At 39.2% G+C, this 20,617-nt stretch overlaps 1 protein-coding gene across 2 annotated transcripts; it reads left to right on the top strand.

Moving 5' to 3' along the window:
- Positions 1-4,164: 4,164 nt before the first annotated feature.
- ppp2r2ab (protein phosphatase 2, regulatory subunit B, alpha b) lies at positions 4,165-20,465 on the top strand. Of its 2 annotated transcripts, none has more exons than XM_044332753.1 (10): positions 4,165-4,439; positions 6,564-6,632; positions 12,140-12,237; positions 12,573-12,738; positions 13,176-13,288; positions 14,812-14,989; positions 15,850-16,014; positions 17,234-17,403; positions 18,197-18,288; positions 18,803-20,465. In XM_044332753.1, the coding sequence occupies exons 1-10, from the start codon at positions 4,433-4,435 to the stop codon at positions 19,080-19,082; spliced, it is 1,338 nt and encodes a 445-aa protein (XP_044188688.1). In that variant the 5' UTR covers positions 4,165-4,432; the 3' UTR covers positions 19,083-20,465. The 2 variants fall into 2 exon arrangements, with proteins under 2 accessions (XP_044188688.1, XP_044188689.1); XM_044332754.1 differs by lacking the exon at positions 4,165-4,439 and adding an exon at positions 4,551-4,575.
- Positions 20,466-20,617: the final 152 nt, after the last annotated feature.

The following is a 20,617-nucleotide window of genomic DNA, read 5'->3' as shown; positions in this document are numbered from 1 at the left end:
TGTCAGTTCCACAATGTTTTACATGTTTTAACTGTTTAATTTTACTGTTTTATATTGTTATTATTATTAATAAGAGAAACAAACCAATAAACCCATATATATATTTAATTTAATTCATCATTGTAATGTGAAAAGACAAAAATATCTAAATTGCATTAATGGTTACTTATGGGCACAAATCCAGGCAGTTTAGTGTATGGTTTTTTGTTTGTGTTTAAAATAACATGCTAACATTAAGAGTATGAGATGGAGAAAAAGTTACCTCTGGCATTAACCTGGTGGCCATTTACTTCATATTAAACCACATTTTCGAGTCTTGGTTGCCCTCTAGTGGACAAAAGAGTGAAAAGCAGGGCAATCTGCATTCATACTTATTAGACAAATGATTCCGTTTAAATCTATTCAGTTGACTGAATAGGACAGGTAATAACGAGGTTGCATTATAAGCTGGTTTCAGACCTGACTTAACAGGACAATTTGATTTTGACTGATGTGAAAAATTAACAATTAACTGTCAATTACAGAATGTATTTATCTCCCTTTCCCTCTCTTACCTCTTCTATGTTATGTATATACCATTGAATACTGTATAAATGTATGCTGTGATAATGAACAGCTGTGGAGGAGGTACAGTGAAGAAAAATATCTTAACTCCCCTTAGGGACAAAATGTTAATGACAGTTTTATGGAGATCACATGTTGCCTCAAACTGATACTGTATTGAAACACTCTCACTGTCTCATACATTGTCTACTGTACATCGCCTTGTTTCTAAATTTAAGAGCAGTAATTTATGCATACATTCAAGGGCTCCAGTCATGGATGAAAACATCCCAACAAGAAAGTCTTGTTTTTGTGCCTCACTGTTTCAGACAGCAACACATGCTGCCTTCAGGAAGTCCAGCAACCCTCAATAGGCAGAGTTGTACACTTGAGACTTTGACTTGAGTTGAACTGGAAGGGTCAGCTCAACCAAATCACAAAAACACATATTTTCCCACGTACTCCCAGTGGTAACCATGGAGATGTTTTTGGTCAAAATTGTAAGATGTCTTCCATGTTGATGTTTGCTGCAAGCCTATAACTGAGTTTTTCTTTTTGTAGAAAATTTTTTTACTGGGTTTTATTCTGTTCTTTGTTGGGATGAGTCTGTATTAATGAGTCTGTTTTTGTCATGCTGCTAGCCAAAAGTCCCATGTGGGGCAAAAATTAAGAATGAAATAAGAATGAACTAAACTGAAATGAAATGATCTGTTATCCAAAAGAATTTACGTTAGGTGGGAAAAAGAATCATTACAATGACAATTAATTTCATTTCTTGATCTTTTTCTGGTCATTTTACTTACTACTGGTTACAATTAAACCTTTTCTTGTGTTGATCAAAGCATTAAAAAGTTAAATTAGAAACTACTAAAGAAATAGTCCCAGTGAAAACGTTTATCCACAGTAAGGTCTGTGGATCTTTAAAGACGGATATGCATGAACCTCAGGCTGCCAACTGGTCCCTGCAAAATTTGAGGCTTTCAACAGGGATGCCCATTACTGCCCTCTGCTTTTCTTGTATTTCTTTGCTGAAAAAAGTTTTTTTTGTGCTGTCTGTTTCCATGATGAGGGGCAGGTGCTGGGCTGGCAGAGGAGTGCACTGCTACTGGCTGTCTGAGGAAGATTGAGGAGGACCTTGTCTTTGGAGACGTCAATTAAAGGGTCTGAAATCATTGACAGGTGAAGTGGGTCAGAAAGCAGTGCCTCCTACTGAATTGACAGCTTCACTGAATCTAAAAAGATATTGCAGTTGGCAGATTTAACAGCTCTACTCTGACTGAACAACCTCCCAGCAAAGAAATAGTCATCTCACTTTCTTTTCTCATGGGTTGCCATTTGATGATATTCTTCACATTACTGCATTTCTTAGGATGCCATGGCTCAGGAATGCTGTATTTCTCTTTTTCTTCAGTGGGCATACTTCCTCTGAAAGAGATAAAGGATCTGAAGTGTCTATGTGGGTTGTGAAACTATCACATACACATCTGAAGGCCTCTGTGTTTGTGGTGCTAAGGCATCTTACAAGCTCCTCAGTCCCCTCCAGAGTCCACCAACTGACAATAGTTCCTTTGCAGTATACATGACTTACTGAAAATAATGTGAGGAGAAGAGAAACGTCTTCTTCTGAAATTCTGATGGGGCATTAAAAGATGGTAGAGGTACATTTTGGATTGCTTAAGTCATGAGTGAAAACATGCATGTATTTTAATAATGCTAGAAAGGTGGTGCTTATAGCTCATTGCAGTTTTGTTTTTCATATCTGTGCACATAAGTGTCCACACAGAACATAATCAGTGCTGTATTATCATAACTTTATTATCAGATTTAAGCTCACTAATCAAGTATGTAAACTAACAGCATTTTTGAAATAAGCAGATTCAAGTCTATCAGTGTCTCTTCTATTTTTTCCTCTTTTTCTAGCTTTCTATGTCAGTTCACCAAAGTAAACTCAGATGATCCAAAAACATAATTTCCATAATTATTGTGATTGTCTTCTACTTACAGTCTGCAACACTGACAGTTGTTACTGTCTAGTTGCGAATCACTAACTTGGATCTATTTTTTAAACAAAAACTTATATATTTTATATGAATAGAAACAGGTAAGCATTTTACAACCAAACTATTTTTATCACCACAACAGTCCATATTTTATGTTTAACACATTGCATGTTGTCTATGTTTCACTGATATGAATCCATTTATGCTTAAGAGAGTTTCTGACATTTTCCCAAGACCTTGAAAGGTTATCTTCTTGTGAGGCCTCATTTATAGGTCAGAATAGCTCAGCAGCTGTAAGTTTTTTTATTCTAGGTTTGCCACTTTAAAAGATGTTAACAGTACAACAATGACAAACAAATCTGATTCTGATTGTGCTTATGTTTATGTATCAATGATAAAAAAAAGTAACAGACAGCTACTGAGGAGATTTTCCTGAATTTGTACTTTTTTAAGAATGTTCTAAAATCATTTTTTATGAAGTACTTTTTAACTGCCTCTGGAAAGTCAAGAATTACAGAGTATCCTTACTGTTCTTCAATCAATCAAGTATTGATCAATCAATTACTGTAAATTTGTTTTGAATCTTGTATGCTTTTACCTCATGAGAAAATATTTCAGAATCAACTTTATTGACCAAGTATGTTGACACATACAAGTAATTTGTGCTAGTTCTCTATAGCCTTCAATATTACTGATTCACAGTGCAAGAGCATTCAAATAGATACAAATAGCTAAACAAAGAACAAGCACAACTAAAATAAGCAAACATAAACATATGACATAGCTAGCAGGCAAGAGTTTGGTAAACAGTATCTGTATACAGGTCAGATTGTTATTGTATACTACATTATATACAAGGTTGTGGTGGTGCAAGAGTGCATAGCAGTGCAAAGAATAGTGGAATAAATAATGCATGGATAATGAGTCACTGTATATACAGAGGTGATTTATGTGCATATTGGCGGATAGAGTATCAGGATCAGAATCAGAATCTGTTTATTAGCCAAAGAATTTGTCTTGGTGTTTGCCCCCACAAACACAACATAGAAGAATAAAAATATAACAAGAGTAAGGTAATAATAATAATGAAATAATGAAATAAACAAACTAGTACCAGTATTAAATGAAAAATTTCAAATTTAAAATGTATTTACAGAATGGAATAGTTTTGAAATGGGATATAAAACTTGAAATGAAATATTGACTGTACAAAGGAAATATGGACTGTGCTATGGACATATATGTACAGTATATACAGTCTGCTTAGACTATATGTACACATACAAATTGAGAAAGCTTTCAAATCAAAATAATATAACCACAATTTTGGAAAGCATCCTTGAATTGGAGAAGGGTGGTTGGGTATGTAGTCATATTGAAATGGATGTTAACAAACTGAGTAACATTGTACTTTAGTGCATTTCAACACAAGACAATAATAATACTTCAGTAATGTTTGTATGAAGTACCAGTATTAGGCTGTTGCTCGAGTAGGACAGTCTGATACTCATAATCACTATTATATGTATCTATTCATCTACGTGCACACGCGTGCATGTGCATTGCCTCGCTTTGTGTGTGCGCGCATCATAAAAACCCTCTGGGTTCACGTACGGAAAGAGACTAGAGAGGGGTGGGGGAGAAGTGACTTGTGGGATGATGCGGAGTAGCCGGCGGGGGACAGTGACTGACTGACACCATAGAATACAGTCTATGACTGACAAACATACACAGAAAGAGAAACAGAGTGAGGAGCAGGAAAGAAAAGGGAAGGCGAGCAATATTATAACCGGTGTTACGGTTAATTTAGCGCCCGGAAGAAAAAAGTTCAGATCCCACGAACCCAGCGCGTGGGAGTGGGAAGCAGGATCGTGACTGTCTGTCTCGTCATGGCAGGTAAATTCAGTTAAACCATTATACACACACACTCATATATATTAACAACCACAGACAAGCCGGCGCTTTTACGACACGACTCTGTTCCGACGAGCTCGCCGCCTCGACGGTTGCAAGATTTCACCAACAGCCGAGTGTCAGTTAAGCTAACGGCAGCAAGCTAACAAAACTGTGCTAGTGCTAACGGTAGCTAACCAGCAAACTCCGGTGTCATCACCGAGCCGGCTAAAGCTAAGCTAGCCAGCTGCTGCTAGCAGACGATAGCTGTTTACCATTATTTTCACCGGCCTGGGACCGGTCTTGCAAGCTAATTTCTGTTAGCCAAGTATCGCTGTGACTTCTCGTAGCTGTAACGTTAACGGCTGCTTGTCAGCTTTGTTACAAACCACTGATTTGTAAGATACCTGGTCTGCTGTTATTGCTGAAAGAGAAGCACATAGTGGCGTAACTGGCTGGTTTCTACTCCCGTGCACACATTTCTCAAACATGCCATGACTGGCGAGCTAACGTTAGCTCAAACTTTGACATTGCCCACATGCAGGCTAGCAGTACAGGCCTGCTGCAAGATTTGACTAGCTGTTAAATATTTTTTGCAATTTCTGACTAAAAGGACCGAATAATTAGAGAGCTAGTTGGTGGGGGTCATAAATAAACCTGGAGCTGTAAAATCTCCACCTCAATCAAAACTCAAGATAGTCAAGGATTTATTTAGCCTAACGTAGCATTTCATGTTTCATTCATCAGCTGATACTTGTGTAGTGGGTGTAGACTAAAGATTATATGCGTCTTCAGTCCTTTGTAGTCAAATTAGATTGATGGCTATTTACTCATTTAGCAAAAATAGGTCACTAGTAATATATTTAGTACATGTATTTGGTCCATTTGGGCGGGGAAATGACACTGGTCCCCAGACAGAGGCACTGCACATTATCCTCTTGTTGAAACTGATTGATGAGATGATTTGCACATTAAAACACCTGTATGCATTTTGCATTTTTTTCTTTTGTAAAAAAAAAAAAAAAAAAAAAATGCCGGCAGTCAAGAAGAGTGTGCATTTTGTCCTGAGCAGTACCAACCCTGTCTTGGCTTCTTGTTTTAAATCATGATTCATTTCAGAATACACGTTTGATGAAACCATGGTGACTCATAAATGTCCTTGATTTCACTGCAGAGATGTTCCACCATGAGTTGGACATTTTTATTGACAAAGCAGACCAGTCTTCATTGTGTAATAACAGAAATGATCACGTGTATAAAAAATATGCGGAATTCATCTACCTTTGTTGTGCAATGAGCCATGTTGATGGAGAACTCATTGAGGCGAGTGATGATGGTCATAACATCAAACAAGGCAGCATGTTTTTTCTAAATGTATATCTAACATAGGAGTCTGGCATGAGAACAACTCCTGTTTGTGTAACAGTTGGTCTGGCTTAAAATAAAAAAAATGTTTCAAGACTGAATTCACCTCCTGTTAGTCTGATCTGGAGTTTAGTCTGTATATGTGAACATGATTCACAGTTGACTCTTTTTTTCTCTACAGGAGAAAAAAACACAGTAGCAACTAAGTCTCAAATCAGATTCATACACTCATCAAATGTTAAAGATCTTTGAATGGCCTGTATTTCAAAACGGTTTAAACTTGTTGGCCATTTAATGTACAACTGGTTGTGCAGGTATCGTGTGTGTGGAACAGTTCGAGCTTGGCTATATCTTGATTTGTTTCAGGAGAGATTTGAAAGGTCTTGCGTGAGATAAATTTCGATCTCAGTCTCTCTAGACTTGCAGAAGTTGTGAGAGGATATGTGCACATGTATGACCGCACAAATTTTTGCAACAGGTCTGCCGTGTTTCTTAAGCCCCAACATCATTTCAATAATCTCTCGCTGCAGAAGGTCACACCATGCAGAAATATGCTGCTCACAGGCATGTGTAAGGGTCACATCATGTAATATATTGTTGCTAAAGCTCTCGGTTTCATTATTAGCCAAAAATGTCAACCCATTTGTACGTCATAGTAAATGCCAACAGCTATACAGTTAAGCTCTGGAAAACATCAGGAAGATTGACATTAAACCAGCAAGAAATTTGCTTGAATGTTTATTTATTTTTTTATCTCTGCAGGACCTGGAGGTGACATGCAGTGGTGCTTCTCTCAGGTGAAAGGAGCCATCGATGACGACGTAGCTGAAGGTATGAGCTCTGCCAAGAATTTGTATTTCTAAGCGTAAAGCAAGGATGGGAAAGTGTGGGAGGGAGGGGGTATTACAGGTAATACATAGCAGCTTGCAGTGAGTGAGCAGATAGTATCTCAACATCTTCCTTATGTGTTCCATTTTCACTGACTAGACAGAGCACAATTTAGCTGTGCCATGGTGTGACAAACCATGATGCCACACCTTTTACCTATGCACTCCCTGCTGCAGGACAGTAATATAATACGTCTTAACACAAACTGTGACTGTCTGTGTCCTTGATCATGCCGTATAGTTGCACTAAACTGTCTGGCTCACCATGTATGCTCATCATGCAGATGACCAGAGATAAAGCAGGGCTGGGCGAATATCACAAGTCCTGTTCCAATTACCTCTGTAATGATTAATGAAACAATACCTTATTAAACACACCTGCACAAGAATCCCTGTCCTTACAGTGTACCTCTTAATAATTCACCGTGCTGAACAATAAACTGAAAATCATGGATTATGGTGTAATATTAAGCATATTTGGTAATGGAGAACATTTTAAGGTATTTGTTAAAACAGGAAAAGTCAGAAGGCTCTCTTTAACATCTATTGTGATTATAAAAATAAGAAATCTTATAAATAGACTTAAATGACACCTTCATGCCTTCTGTTATCTCATTATTCCATCAGTGGGGTGTTTTAGGGTACAGAGTGACATTATTTTAGCAAACATTAATAGACTGCTGCGTCAGAAACAACCTGCTTCATCTTCCAGGCGGTTGTTGGAGAGTACAGCTCCGGTTTTTGTCTGTCTGAGTTAGACTGAACATGCATAATTAATTACATTACTTAAAACTATTAGTGGAATGATGCAGACTCGACTTATGAAATGAACCCTCATATGAAACTCTGACTGGCTGTGTTCTATGACTTTAGAGTTGGATTCGTTGTTTTCCTTTCAGGTGCATTACAAGGGTAGGCAGCCTGTATGAAGGCATTAATCATACATATTGACATGACTGAATTTAGTTCATTGAGAGAGTCATAATGTCATTTAGAGAGTCATAATGTCTGTTTGGATAACTGAAAGAAACCCCTAGAAATGTTGCAGGGGTTGCATGTTGTGTAGCATGTCTCTGTGGTTCTGCTTTTATGTTACGTTCATAGGTAGTCAGACTACAGGCTGTTTTCTGAACCTCTTGCTGTATTGCAGCTGTAATCGCTGTGTTAAGGTACTGCTAAAGACTTCCTGCTGTTGCTGCTTCCCATTAAAAGCTTTCCACTGGCGAGCTACTGGAAGGCTCGTATTGTTACAGGAAGTGCAGACGTGAGTGTCACTGAGGTTAGTAACTGAACGCCGTGACTCAACCATGCACAGTGCATGGTTGAGTCCTTGTTTGATTCAAAATTGATCTACACAGCAAAATATGGACTTTGTTCAGCACTTTTTGTTGGCAGAGCAGTTTCAGTATTTCAGAGAGGAATGGTAAAAGAAGAAGCGATCGCAGTGCGCTGGTTTAAATGAAGAGCTGCAGACAGGCACCACTTATGCTGTGCCTGCATCATGGGCTCTGATCTTGGTTGCAGTGAGGCAATAGAGTCTTGTACAGGCCAGATGACTGGTGACAGACAGAGTTTCAGAGATGCTGAATGATACAGTGCCTTGCACCCCCTGGACTTTTCCATGTTTTGTCATGTTACACCCACAAATTAAAATGGATTTTATTGGGGTTGTATGTAATGGACCAACACAGTATAGTCCATAATCTAAATCTAAAAAGTGTTGAGTGCATATGTATTCACCCACTTCGCTGTGAAACCCCTAACTAAGATCAGTTGCAACCACTTACCTTCAGAAGTCACAGAATTAGTTAAATAGAGTCCACCTGTTTGCAATTTACTCTCAATATAAATACACCTGTACCATGAAGGCCTCAGAGAACATTAATAAACAAACAGCATCATGACAACCAAGGAGCTCACCAAACAGGTCAGGGGTAAAATTGTGGAGAAGTACAAAGCAGGATTAGGTTATAAAAATTATCCCAAGTTTTGCATATCATTAAATTCATCATTAGAAAATGAAAAGAATATGGCACAACAGCAAATCTACCAAGAAAAGGCCGTCCACCTAAACTGACGGACAGGGCAAGGATAGCATTAATCAGAGAAGCTAAATAAGAGACCATTGACTATGTTTACATGCACACTAATATTCCACCATTATTCCGAATATGACAATATTTTGAATTTGATCATGGTCATGTAAACAGCATATTATGTTTGGATATTCCGAGTCAAGCCTTTTTCTAAATGTAGCGTTTTCCCATTAAGACGGGAGATATACCAATATTATTCCGATTTTAAGAGCATTCTTGGGACGTGACAGAGCATTCAGACTATGCATCTCAATTGGGGTGTTTACCGCAGTTTGCGACACACGACCTCTTGCCTGTTTACGATCAGCCCAGTGCGTTGTAACCAAACCAATTAGCCAACAGTTTGCAAGGCTGGGATAGAAATGCATGATGGGCTGGTTGTGTAACGCATCCCTGCTCAGGCAAAACGACATATGCTGGAGCAGGAAGGCAGATAGAGGAGAGGAATAAGAGGACAGTGGAGAGCTGTTCAGGGTGGGCTGGAAAAACAGAGCGCACCTTCTCCAAGACGGGGACGGAGGGGATTGGTTATTATCCTGACATGCAGCCATGGACCGACAATGACGTCTCGGTGTGATGCACCAAAAACACTTAGCGGTGTAGTAAACATCATGGGCCAACCTAGGTACTGGATGTGCTTGTAACTATAAATTTATAACATCAGTCATATCAATATCACTTATAAATATCAGGCAGCAGCTCACTAATGTTTTTCACCTCGGTGGTTTACTTCACTGCCTGTGGAGATCTTGTGATTCCCGTTCCCATCGGAGCAGAAGGAAACCCTGAAAACCCTCTGCATGTAAATGGGAATATTAGTGGAATAATCATTTTCATTAGCTATGTAAACAGCTTAGTAGCAAGATTGTCTTTTTTGGAATAAGGGTAAAAACTGGAATATTTTGTGCATGTTAATGTAGTCAGTGGAGGAGCTGGAAAGATCCACAGCTCAGGTGATAGAATCTGTCCACAGGACAACTATAGGTCGTGCACTCCACAAATCTGGCCTTTATGGAAGAGTGATGAGAAGAACGCTGTTGCTGGGGGAAAAAAAAGCCATAAGAAATCCCGTTGGGAGTTTGCCACAAGCCAAATGGGAGACACAGCAAACATATGGAAGAAGGTACACTGGTCAGATGAGACCAAAATTGAACTTTTTGGCCCTGGTGCAGAACGCTGAGCACACCATCCCCACAGTGAAACTGTGTGATGGCAGCATCATGCTGTAGGGAAGCTTTTCATCAGCAGGTACTGGGAAACTGGCCAGGATTGAGGGCAAGATGGATGTTGCCAAATAAAGAGTAATTCTTGAAGAAAACCTGTTTCAGTCTGCAAGAGACTTGAGACTGGGACGGAGGTTCACCTTCCAGCAGGACAGTGACCCTAAGCATACAGCCAGAGCTATACAGGCGAAGAATGTCTATGTCTTAGGCTACATCCACACTACTACTTTTTCATTTTAAAATGCATAACTTTTGCTACATTTATGCCTAGTGTCCACACTATTCCAGCAAGACTACGTTTTAATCTGGATGGACGGAAACAGAGACTTTTGAAAACAATAATGCAGACACCCACGTTTGCTTCCTAATTGGGTCTTATCAGTCACGATGTGCCCTTCCCTGATTTGTCAAGTACCTGTCACGTGACCCTTTTCTGGAAGAAAACAAACGACATCAGCCTTGACTACCAGTGGTTAATTCAACATGTATAATGATGATGACGTTGTCTATGGTTGCAGCTGTTGTGCAGTTGAATTCTGCATTTTCATAATGCTACTACTACCTACATGCGTAGGAGGCAAGCTATTATTTGGACGACATGCGCCAATCTGCTTCCTGTTTACACTGGGACACGCATGCCGAGTGTACATGAATGGATATGTGATATGTGTTTTCAGGCATGTTAGTATGGACGGGGAGTATTTCTGAAATGGTGCTAAAATGCTTGTGTGGACGGAGATCGTTTTTGTTTTAAAATGAAAACGTATTAGTGTGGAGGTAGTCTTAGAATGGCCCAGTCAGACCTCAATCCAGTTGAGAATCCGTGGCGAGACTTGAAAATTGCTGTTCACAGTCTACTTATGCAAGGCACAGTATGAACTGTGAACTAATTTACAGTATACTCCTATTAAACAGGAGTTCTAGGAAGTCATCACATCAGCAGTAATTTCCCACTCTGTCTCAATCACTGCAAGGTAAACAATAGAAATGGCCCTCTATGTAGGCACACCTACTGACCCAACACAATGGGCTTATTGAAATGAGGGAGTCATTTCCAACATGATGTACCTTTTTGAATGAATAAGTACTTAAGAATGTATAGTTCTTCTTCATTTTATTTTAGCCTATAAGATAGAGCCATTTCTATTGAGCAGATCAGATGTTTTTGGCGCTAAGGATAGAAATCTTCAGGAAGGTGCAGCTTATTATTTTGTGTCTTCTAGTTTTCTATCCCCAAATAAGCAAAACAAAGGTAAAGTCCTACTGGAACACAGAATCTAAAGACTGGCAGCATGCTTTACTGTAAGGCTGTAAAGTTGTCGACTTCATTATGTTCTGGAATGTTTCAGCTCTTAAACACATTCCTACAATGGAGTGACAGAATATTTGTACATGCCTACTTGCTAACATTTTCATTGTTCTTGATTTATGCAGTTTCCAGCCATTTACTTACTTCCATTAGCTATTGCTAACAAATGCATTTTCATAATCTCATTATAAAAGAGAAAAAATAAAATTTAGAATTTAGAATTTTCTTTTCCAAAAATGATTTTTTTGGAAAAATTAAATGATAACTACTGGACAATGGAAAAATAATTTGTTAGTTGCTGTCCTAATAGAACAGTTTGTGGTCACTCAAGTAGCCTAGCTAGCTTAGCTCCTGGTACTCCGATGTCTTATCCCCTACCTTGGGCCTCAGGGAATACAGTGTTCACAAAGACCTCCTACTGCAACCTTTTGCAGCATTGTGTTTCTGCTTCAGTGGGCAGGAAAGGGTTAAGCATGTATGCATGCGTGCGTGAGCGAGCTTCGGTTTATAAAGCAACATACTGCTGCTGGGTAATGCTGTCTAATTGAGGGGGGAGAGAAAAGGGAAAAAAAACTAGGTTACTCTTTTCCGTCTGCTCTACATGCTCTGACATCCTTCTGCGTCTCCGGCCTACACTTGTCCATCTAGTGCGCTCTGATTCCCGGACTGATAAATCCAGGGTTAGTTGGGATTAATTTAGCGCCTCCTCATTGTCTTTAGTATAGGAAAGAGGCCGGTCTATTTCTGTACATCAGTTCAAGAATAACCTTTATTGCAAATGCCATCTTAAATGTCTGTCATGTTTGTGTTTTTTGTTTTTCAGCGGACATCATATCTACAGTTGAGTTTAACCACACAGGGGAGCTGCTGGCTACAGGAGACAAGGGTGGGCGTGTCGTCATTTTCCAGCAGGAAATAGAGGTACAGCTGTCTTCTGTCTTCTGTCGAGTTTTATTCCCCACAAACAAGACATTTTCGAGAAAGTCAGCACTTGAACTCAAATACTCAAAAAGAGATGATTTTATTCTGGTAGCTATTTTGTAAGCAGAGATTTAAAGTTTAACAAGTGATGTGCTTTACATCCATGCCAGTTATATTTCTTTGTAAAAGTAGCTGTCACTTCTTATTCAAAAGATGAATGTGGCTTTTTGAAATGAAACTTATCAAATATAGAACAAAAATCACCACACTGGCTTGTTCTTGTCTAACGTCAGTTCTTTTCATCTTTGTCTGATATTTCACCCGGCTCCCGGCAGAATAAGAATCAGCCTCAGTTCCGGAGCGAGTACAATGTTTACAGCACTTTCCAGAGCCATGAGCCCGAGTTTGACTACTTGAAGAGTTTGGAAATAGAAGAGAAGATCAACAAGATTCGCTGGCTTCCTCAGAAGAATGCTGCTCAGTTCCTGTTGTCAACTAATGGTAAATTAATTATTCAAGAAGTCCACACTAGATTTTTGAAGGTGTAAAAAACATTGCTGCACTGGTCTCTGTGGGTTGAAAGGTGGAAGACTCGATCCCCTAACCACAATAAAGTACCTCCTCCTCTCTGGGACCATCATATTGTGTGAAGGCAATCTACACAGACATTTCCTAGGTGACTGCCCATTCTCCACAAAAAGTTATTACACAAATCTTATGGAGAACTCAAACAGCTTAATAAAATCTGCGCTAGAAATTTGGCTACTTGAAGTTACTATTATTTTTTAAATGAATGCCAAATGGCACTAATGAAATGTAAACGCACCGATTATCACTGGAAATATAAAGTGATCAAAAATATGTTACAGAGCATAGAAAAAAGCAAAAAAAGATGTTAGTGCTGCTATTAACATTGTTGTTTTTTTTTTCTTTGACAGATAAGACAATTAAGTTGTGGAAAATCAGTGAACGAGACAAGAGACCAGAGGGCTATAACCTCAAAGAGGAGGATGGACGCTACAAAGATCCCAACACTATCACGTCACTGCAGGTCTGTCCTTGAATCATACACAACCTGAGAGTATTTCATGAATACTCAGACAGACCAGAGTTCCTATGCGGAACTGTAAAATAATCCCTGCACTTATACTTGGTCTAATATAAGAGCAGTGCTGCCCAGCCCAGTAGTTTTACTTCCTTAGATAATGCAGGTACTGATACTGATGGTTGAAACTTTTACAGTGTATTAAATGTTGAATGGATCACTTTAAATACCCACACAGATGTTTCAGTCATTCTGGCTGATTACACTTTATTTAAAACCTTTAAAAAATTAACAGTTAACCAACAAGGTGAGTTAAACGTTAGTCAAACACTGTTGGTACATGTTAAAGGACAGGTTCACAATTTTTCAAGTCTGTCTTAAAACAACAGTCAGGAGCCCAAATGAACATTGAAACATGTTTCTTCTTTTATCATTCCTCCTGTTCATACTGGCCATTAGAAGATCCCTTCATAATGCACTTACAATGTAAGTGATGGGAGCCAAAATCCACAGTCCTCCTTCTGTGCAAAAATCTATTTAAAAGTTTATCTGACGCTCATATGAAGTTTCAGCGTCCAAACTAGTCAAATCAAGTAGATATCTTTCAATGTTACAGTCTTTTTGTTACTATACTTCCACTGCAGCTCAACAGGGAAACACTGTCCGAGGAAACACAAAGAGGGAATTTGATGCTAAAAAGACTGCAAATGTGGCAGATATCCACTTGATATGACTAACTCAGACTGCTGAAGCCTCATGTAAGCTTCAGATCAACTTTTAAATGCCTTTTTGCATTTAAAAGTTGCATCTGTGGGAACAGTTGACCTATCAAAGTGCATCTTGACAGGAGGATATAAATAGTTATGCCTCTACCTTGTAAGAGAAGCTAATGCCCATTATTTCAGGTTTTAGAGCTAAACTCTATTAATTCCAAATCTTATGACGACCTTTGATTCAAAAGTATGAAACATGGGTGTGTTAGAAGTCAGGAAGGGCTACCGGTTTGGTTTCCTGTTCTGTTGCTAACGGCAAATAAAACTGCACCTCCCAATCTAAGCTACCACAGTAGTTCTTTAAGATCCGTTTAGACTCCTGTCACTACCATGCACCTTCAGGGTGCATAGTTATCAAGGCATTCAGCCAATAAGCTCATATTTCACACTTTGTTGGCACAAAATTCAAAGACAGGAATTCAGGTTTAAATAAAGGCATTGTAATCTTAAAACGATTTCCCTCCTGGGTGGTGTTCACTGTGGATTTAACAGCTCCTTTAAATGCACCTAACAAATGCTGCACAGACTGTTTCACTTCATCTGTTATGATCTTACGACCAGTGTAGAGGGTTGTATTGATTAAAAGGGAGCATATTTGTTTCATCAGATGCGCGTAAGACACACAGCTACCTAAATACATACAATACTGTGTGGTACACTGGCTGCATGCTCTGGTAATAAAAGTCTATGAAGAGCTTTGTGACAGACGAGAAATGTTAACAGTTTCAGATTATGTCCTGTTTGTTCATTTCTCAGGTACCAGTTTTAATACCCATGGACCTCATGGTGGAAGCCAGTCCACGGAGGGTGTTCGCCAATGCTCACACCTACCATATCAACTCTATCTCAGTCAACAGTGACAATGAGACTTACCTGTCTGCAGACGACCTTCGCATCAACCTTTGGCACCTCGAGATTACTGACCGCAGCTTCAGTATCCTTTAAGTCCACCACCACTCAAATGTATTTTTCTTATTGTTACTTCACATGGATGTTTTGCCTTCACTGTGTAGAATACTGTATGTGCAGAGTTTGACTCTAGAAGGCTGTTTTCACATTCACCTGCTGAAAGGAAGATATTTCTCTGTGCTCACTCTAATTCTGAGTTTTATGGTCTGAATCAGGGGATTAGTTGCTGCATTTTCCTTTTGTTTCATTTTCACACAAAAAAATCCAAGCGAACCAAAATGCATCACTAAAAGCTACAGAAGCCGTTGCAGAGTAGGCCTTGTATGTGTGTCTGTTTGAGGTCAGATCACATTCCCACCGCAAACAAACCACTTCAGAATTAGCATGGTACCAGACTGAGACCACTTCCTCAAGGGGTCTTGGTATGGTTGTTTTGGTCTGCACCTTAGCACGATTGCAGTGTTCAGATCTGCGCAAACTAAGTGTACCAAGGGGAAAAAGGTCTGAAAGTCTGATTCAATCGGACTAAACAACACAAGTTTGATAATGCATATGTATCTATGAGCATGATTTGTGACATCACAGGAGTGATGTGGAAACTCAAAGCCTCCAGTGCACATATACTGAGAATGGACTTTTCAGTAGGAGACATCTTGCACCCAGCAGTTGAACTTTTGATATGGACACTATTTGCATATTCATAGATTCTGGATTTTTCAATGAAGCAGGAGTAGATCTTACTACCTTACTTTCTCTTGAGTCCAATATCAGTCTGACAGTTATTGTTTTCCTTTTAATTTGTGAAATATTTTGGTCCCACAAAAATGCTCTGTGCACATCTCACTCGAAAAGACTGTATATTCCTCTTAACCCTGTGCTCTTCAGATATTGTTGACATTAAACCAGCCAACATGGAGGAGCTAACGGAGGTGATCACAGCAGCTGAGTTCCACCCTCATCAGTGTAACACCTTTGTCTACAGCAGCAGCAAAGGAACTATCCGTCTGTGTGACATGAGGGCCTCAGCGCTATGTGACAAGCACTCCAAATGTGAGAACCTACTTTGGTCACTTTTAATCACCATATCTCTACCTCAACAGGTAGCTTGAGTACTGAATTTATTATGCTAAGCCACCAGATTATCACTGAAAAGCGAGCTGCCGCGGATACTGTATTACCGCGGTAACGCAATCACATCATGCCCACCGCAGAGTGAGGCTGCTGAGTGAGCGGCTCACGTGATGGGACATTAGTTATTCTATCAGGCTTGACATAAAGAATGACGTGCCTGCCGAATGCTGATGAATATTCCTGCTGCAAATTCGGCCTCTTAATCACAACACTGAAATAAAGATAGACATTTAGACTATAGAGGGTAGAAAGGATAGACCACTACAGGAATTAATGCATTTCAAAAGTTAACCTTATTGGCCCAAATATGAGACTGTTTTTTTTCCCTGGAAATTTGCCTGAAAAAGTGGGGTCATCTTAAATTCGGGGTCTAGACAATTATGTGTTCACAACATCAGATATTCTTTTTGAATGGATAAAGTACCAATGTAAAACTGACTCCTACACGGAGTGTTGCATTAGGGGTTGTTTGTAGCCTTAATGTTGCCAGGCTAGCGAGTGTCTGAAAGTCTATTTATATTGAGTGTGTTAGTCAGTCAGCCCTAAAAGTGTTTCATTAGTCCAGTTAAGTTTCTGAAGGCTTGTGTCATGTGTTTTTCTGCCACGGCAGGAAATAAATTCATGAGTGACAATGAGTCCAAAGCATCTTCCAATGTCTTTACTGCAGAAACGGAACATGTCAAGCCGCCCAATACCACTGTCACAGATGATAAGGAGCTCAAAAAGATAAACAGGCAGTCTTATAAATGCTAACTACTAGAGAAAATAATTTTTGGCCACTTCCAAGACCCTGGTAGGAGAGTTTGAGTATGTGACTATACTGTGATATAAGTTACATTCAAAAAGTATTTTTCCAAAAACAGGAGTTGGAAAAGGGGGTGGTCATCTTATATTCGGGCCAATACAGGATTTAAGAAGCAATTATTTTATAACATCTGAGGTTTTAAAATATATTTTTTTATGGTGGTTACCGCAACCGTTTGAATGCCTTCACTAATTTGTGCAGTAAGAAAAAAAATCAATACTGTGGCAGCTCTAACTGAACTACACTTTATCTCATATTAGACATTTGGAGAGTACTGCAGTTTGACTTTGGCTTTTTAATTAAGTTTGTATCAACCTTCTCTTACTTGTCCAGTGTTTGAGGAGCCAGAAGACCCCAGTAATCGCTCCTTCTTCTCTGAGATCATATCCTCAATCTCAGATGTTAAGTTTAGCCACAACGGACGCTACATGATGACCAGAGACTACTTGTCTGTAAAGATCTGGGACCTGAACATGGAGAGCAGGCCAGTGGAGACCTATCAGGTGAGACTGACCAAACAGATGCACCGTGCACAGAAACAATTTGTGGTGTCAAGTTTGTTACACTATTGCAATCAAATTGTGAGTGACCTCATGAGCTTTGAATTAACACTGTTTTATAGCACTACTGTAGTGTAGAGCAGCAGGTATGGTCCAACAGTGTGAATGACAGTCCTCCTCTATTCAGTAACTTTGTGCTCTGAGAATCTCCTGTTGCTAATATTATATTAGCATTAGATACAGGGCATTTACTGTCATTTTATTACTCCATACCACAGACAACTCGTAAGTGTGAACCACTTGAATTAAACTGGCTAAATTCATATGGGAAAACTGTTTCCTAGTTAACATGATTTATTGTTTTCTGACAGTCTCAACAAAAATAAAACTAAGAGTATTAATTTCAGACCTGTTATTTTATTGTTCAGGTGATAACGTGTCCACTCCTGTAAACAAAACACTAAATTTCCTTTGAATTTCAATACAAAGACAGATTTGTAGCAGTGACCACACCTTTTTTGAACCATTCTTGTAGTTTCAAATCATGGCCACTAGGCGGCACCTTAAACATGTGACTCTGCTGTGTATCTGTTTTCTGTATAGAAACAAGTTTGTTCCATTGTTATAAGCTTGTACATATGATAAGGTTACGTGTAGGTTTAAATCTCATTTTATAAGAAAAAACAAATCTGCTGTGGTAGTGAAGCTCTTTCACAGTGGATGTGTGAGTCTTTACTATAAGTACCACCACTACTAATAGTAGTATTCCTTTTACACCTGCCTCTTATCGTTACAGGTTCATGAGTACCTGAGGAGCAAGCTGTGCTCGCTCTACGAGAATGACTGCATCTTTGACAAGTTTGAATGCTGCTGGAATGGCAATGACAGGTGAGGGCATGCAGGAGGTAAACAAAACACCTCATAAAGACAACTAACTTTCTAGGTAGGAATGTCCTTGTTTATGCCACTCATCTATTATAATATGATTTCCAAGACCGAGGTCCTTATATTAGAGGGCAGGTTTTTGATACATCTGAAAATCAGGGCAAAGATCATTTGACCTCCAAAACTCTTGTTAGTCTTGTAATATTATTATAAAGAAATATGTGAGTTTCCAAAGTGCTGATGGCAAGGCCTATTTTATAGTTGATAAATTCTGTTTTTTTGGCATTCAATCTAATATGAATCATCAAGTGTTAGTTAATCATGATGAAGTTAAATTAATTTTGATAATATTAGTGGTTCAGTTATTGACCTGCATACCAATGGTGCATTTAGTTTAAGGATTAGTTGTTTTGTTTTTGTTTGTTTTTTAATGGAAACACAAAAATGTTTTGTCATGGACATTAATTCAACATAGCTTTAGATAAAGGCTCACACACCTCTCCCATGTCCCCGTCAGTGTGGTGATGACTGGCTCATACAACAACTTCTTCCGGATGTTCGACCGCGGCCACAGGCGGGATGTAACCTTGGAGGCGTCCCGAGAAAACAGCAAGCCCATGCAGGTCCTAAAGCCCCGCAAGGTGTGCGCAGGTGGCAAGCGCAAGAAGGATGAAATCAGCGTGGACAGTTTGGACTTCAACAAGAAGATCCTTCACACTGCCTGGCATCCCCAGGACAACATCATTGCAGTGGCGACGACCAACAACCTCTACATATTCCAGGATAAAGTGAACTAACTGCAGGGTGAGCTTGTGTGAGATCTGGCGTGGGTGATGTCATGTCGTACCACCTGCCGCCTCGCAGCCTCACTCAGGGTGATCTGTGGTAACGCCGACAACCAGCATCCCTGTCCGCCGCTACTGGGTGACCAGACTTTGCCACTTTGTTCCAGATGTGGACAGAGGAAGCCTCACTCTTGCCCATCATCAGCCTCTGTGGCAGAGTGACACCTGCCTTGTTGTTTAAGTGATGTTGTGCCAATTTTTTTTTTTGGGGGGGGGTATGTTTTTTTTTTTGCCAGCCCACCTTCTTCTCCAGGGGTAACATGGGTAAAACTGTTTAATTTCCTCAAAATTCTGAATACAAACACACTTATTTTTATAACTTTCCCCCCCTCCAATGGCTCTGTGGTAGAAAGATGAAAAACACTTATTTAGTATGTCCCCTTATTGTTCTGTGCCATGGTAGTGTTTATTTTTCTAAGAGAGAATTGCCAGTCTCTTTTTTTTTTTTGTTTTGTTTCGTTGTGTGTATACACCTTTTTTTATTCATCTGTTATACTGTCATAGTATTTCTTTGAGTCTCTTCACATATCTCCCCTCTGTCATTAAACCATGCAACAGTCACAAAAGTATGCTCACAGTTTTACTGGACAGCAGCACCTTGGTGATTGCCTCCTGGAGGTCCAGAGGTACAGTGTGTTTTCAGATTCAAAGCGCGGTTCAGTGAGGAGTCCTCCTGCTCACTGTCACTGTACCTCAGGCTCTGGATGGCCACATAGGTGCAGAGTCCAGAAGAGATTTTTTTTTTTTTTTTTTTGGAGTGGCCCTGTGTCTTCATATCTTTTGTGTATTGGTTCCTCTTCTGTTTTTTGTTTTGTGTTCAACAATAGTCAGGTATAAGAGTTAGCCTATTCAAAGATAATTATTATGATTGTCATATTTATATTAAAAAAGGTTAAAATGTCACCTGATTTGTTCCGTCCCATTTTGTGAAATGAAGCTGGACCTTAAAATATCTTTTTGAGTGATCATAAGTATTGTCTTCCCATGGTGTACCACAGCTCTGAAGCAGTACTTCACAACAGGGAAAACCTTTTGATTTGACACTGGACTCTTTGCACCAACTAAAGTACTTGGATGTCTGTGTTGTAAGACTGCAGTTTAAAATGAAACATTATTTGAGGCATTAAGTCACTTAAAGTGTTTGTTTAAACTACTACAGACATTATTACTGCTACTGTATGTGATGGTACAATAAGCTGCACAAGGATTTGCAGCAGTTGATGTCTCCACACCTTATTTAAAATGTGGACAGTTCAAACTATATTGATGCCTCTAGTAATGTGTAACTACAATTTTAATCTATGACAGTGAAGATAATAAAGGAACTACTTTTTGCATCCTTGTGATTGCCTGATCGTTGGTGGGATCTCATGAGTACTACTGTCTCATTTTATGTTGAGTTACTTATCAGTGTTTATATGTCTCAGGGTTGTGCATCAGATGCTAAATCAACAGACCTCCTAGATCCAAGTTTACACTATAAACAA

The sequence above is a fragment of the Thunnus albacares genome, chromosome 18 (genome assembly GCF_914725855.1).
Source record: "Thunnus albacares chromosome 18, fThuAlb1.1, whole genome shotgun sequence".
NCBI lineage: Eukaryota > Metazoa > Chordata > Actinopteri > Scombriformes > Scombridae > Thunnus > Thunnus albacares.
Note: the sequence above shows the minus strand (reverse complement) of the source record. Positions and strands in the feature narration are given on the sequence as shown.

Excerpts from the sequence above, each read along its gene's own strand:
- ppp2r2ab (XM_044332753.1), top strand. Across the intron at positions 6,633-12,139 it reads CGATGACGACGTAGCTGAAG|CGGACATCATATCTACAGTT; the intron begins GTATGAGCTCTG and ends TTTGTTTTTCAG. Across the intron at positions 13,289-14,811 it reads ACACTATCACGTCACTGCAG|GTACCAGTTTTAATACCCAT; the intron begins GTCTGTCCTTGA and ends TTCATTTCTCAG.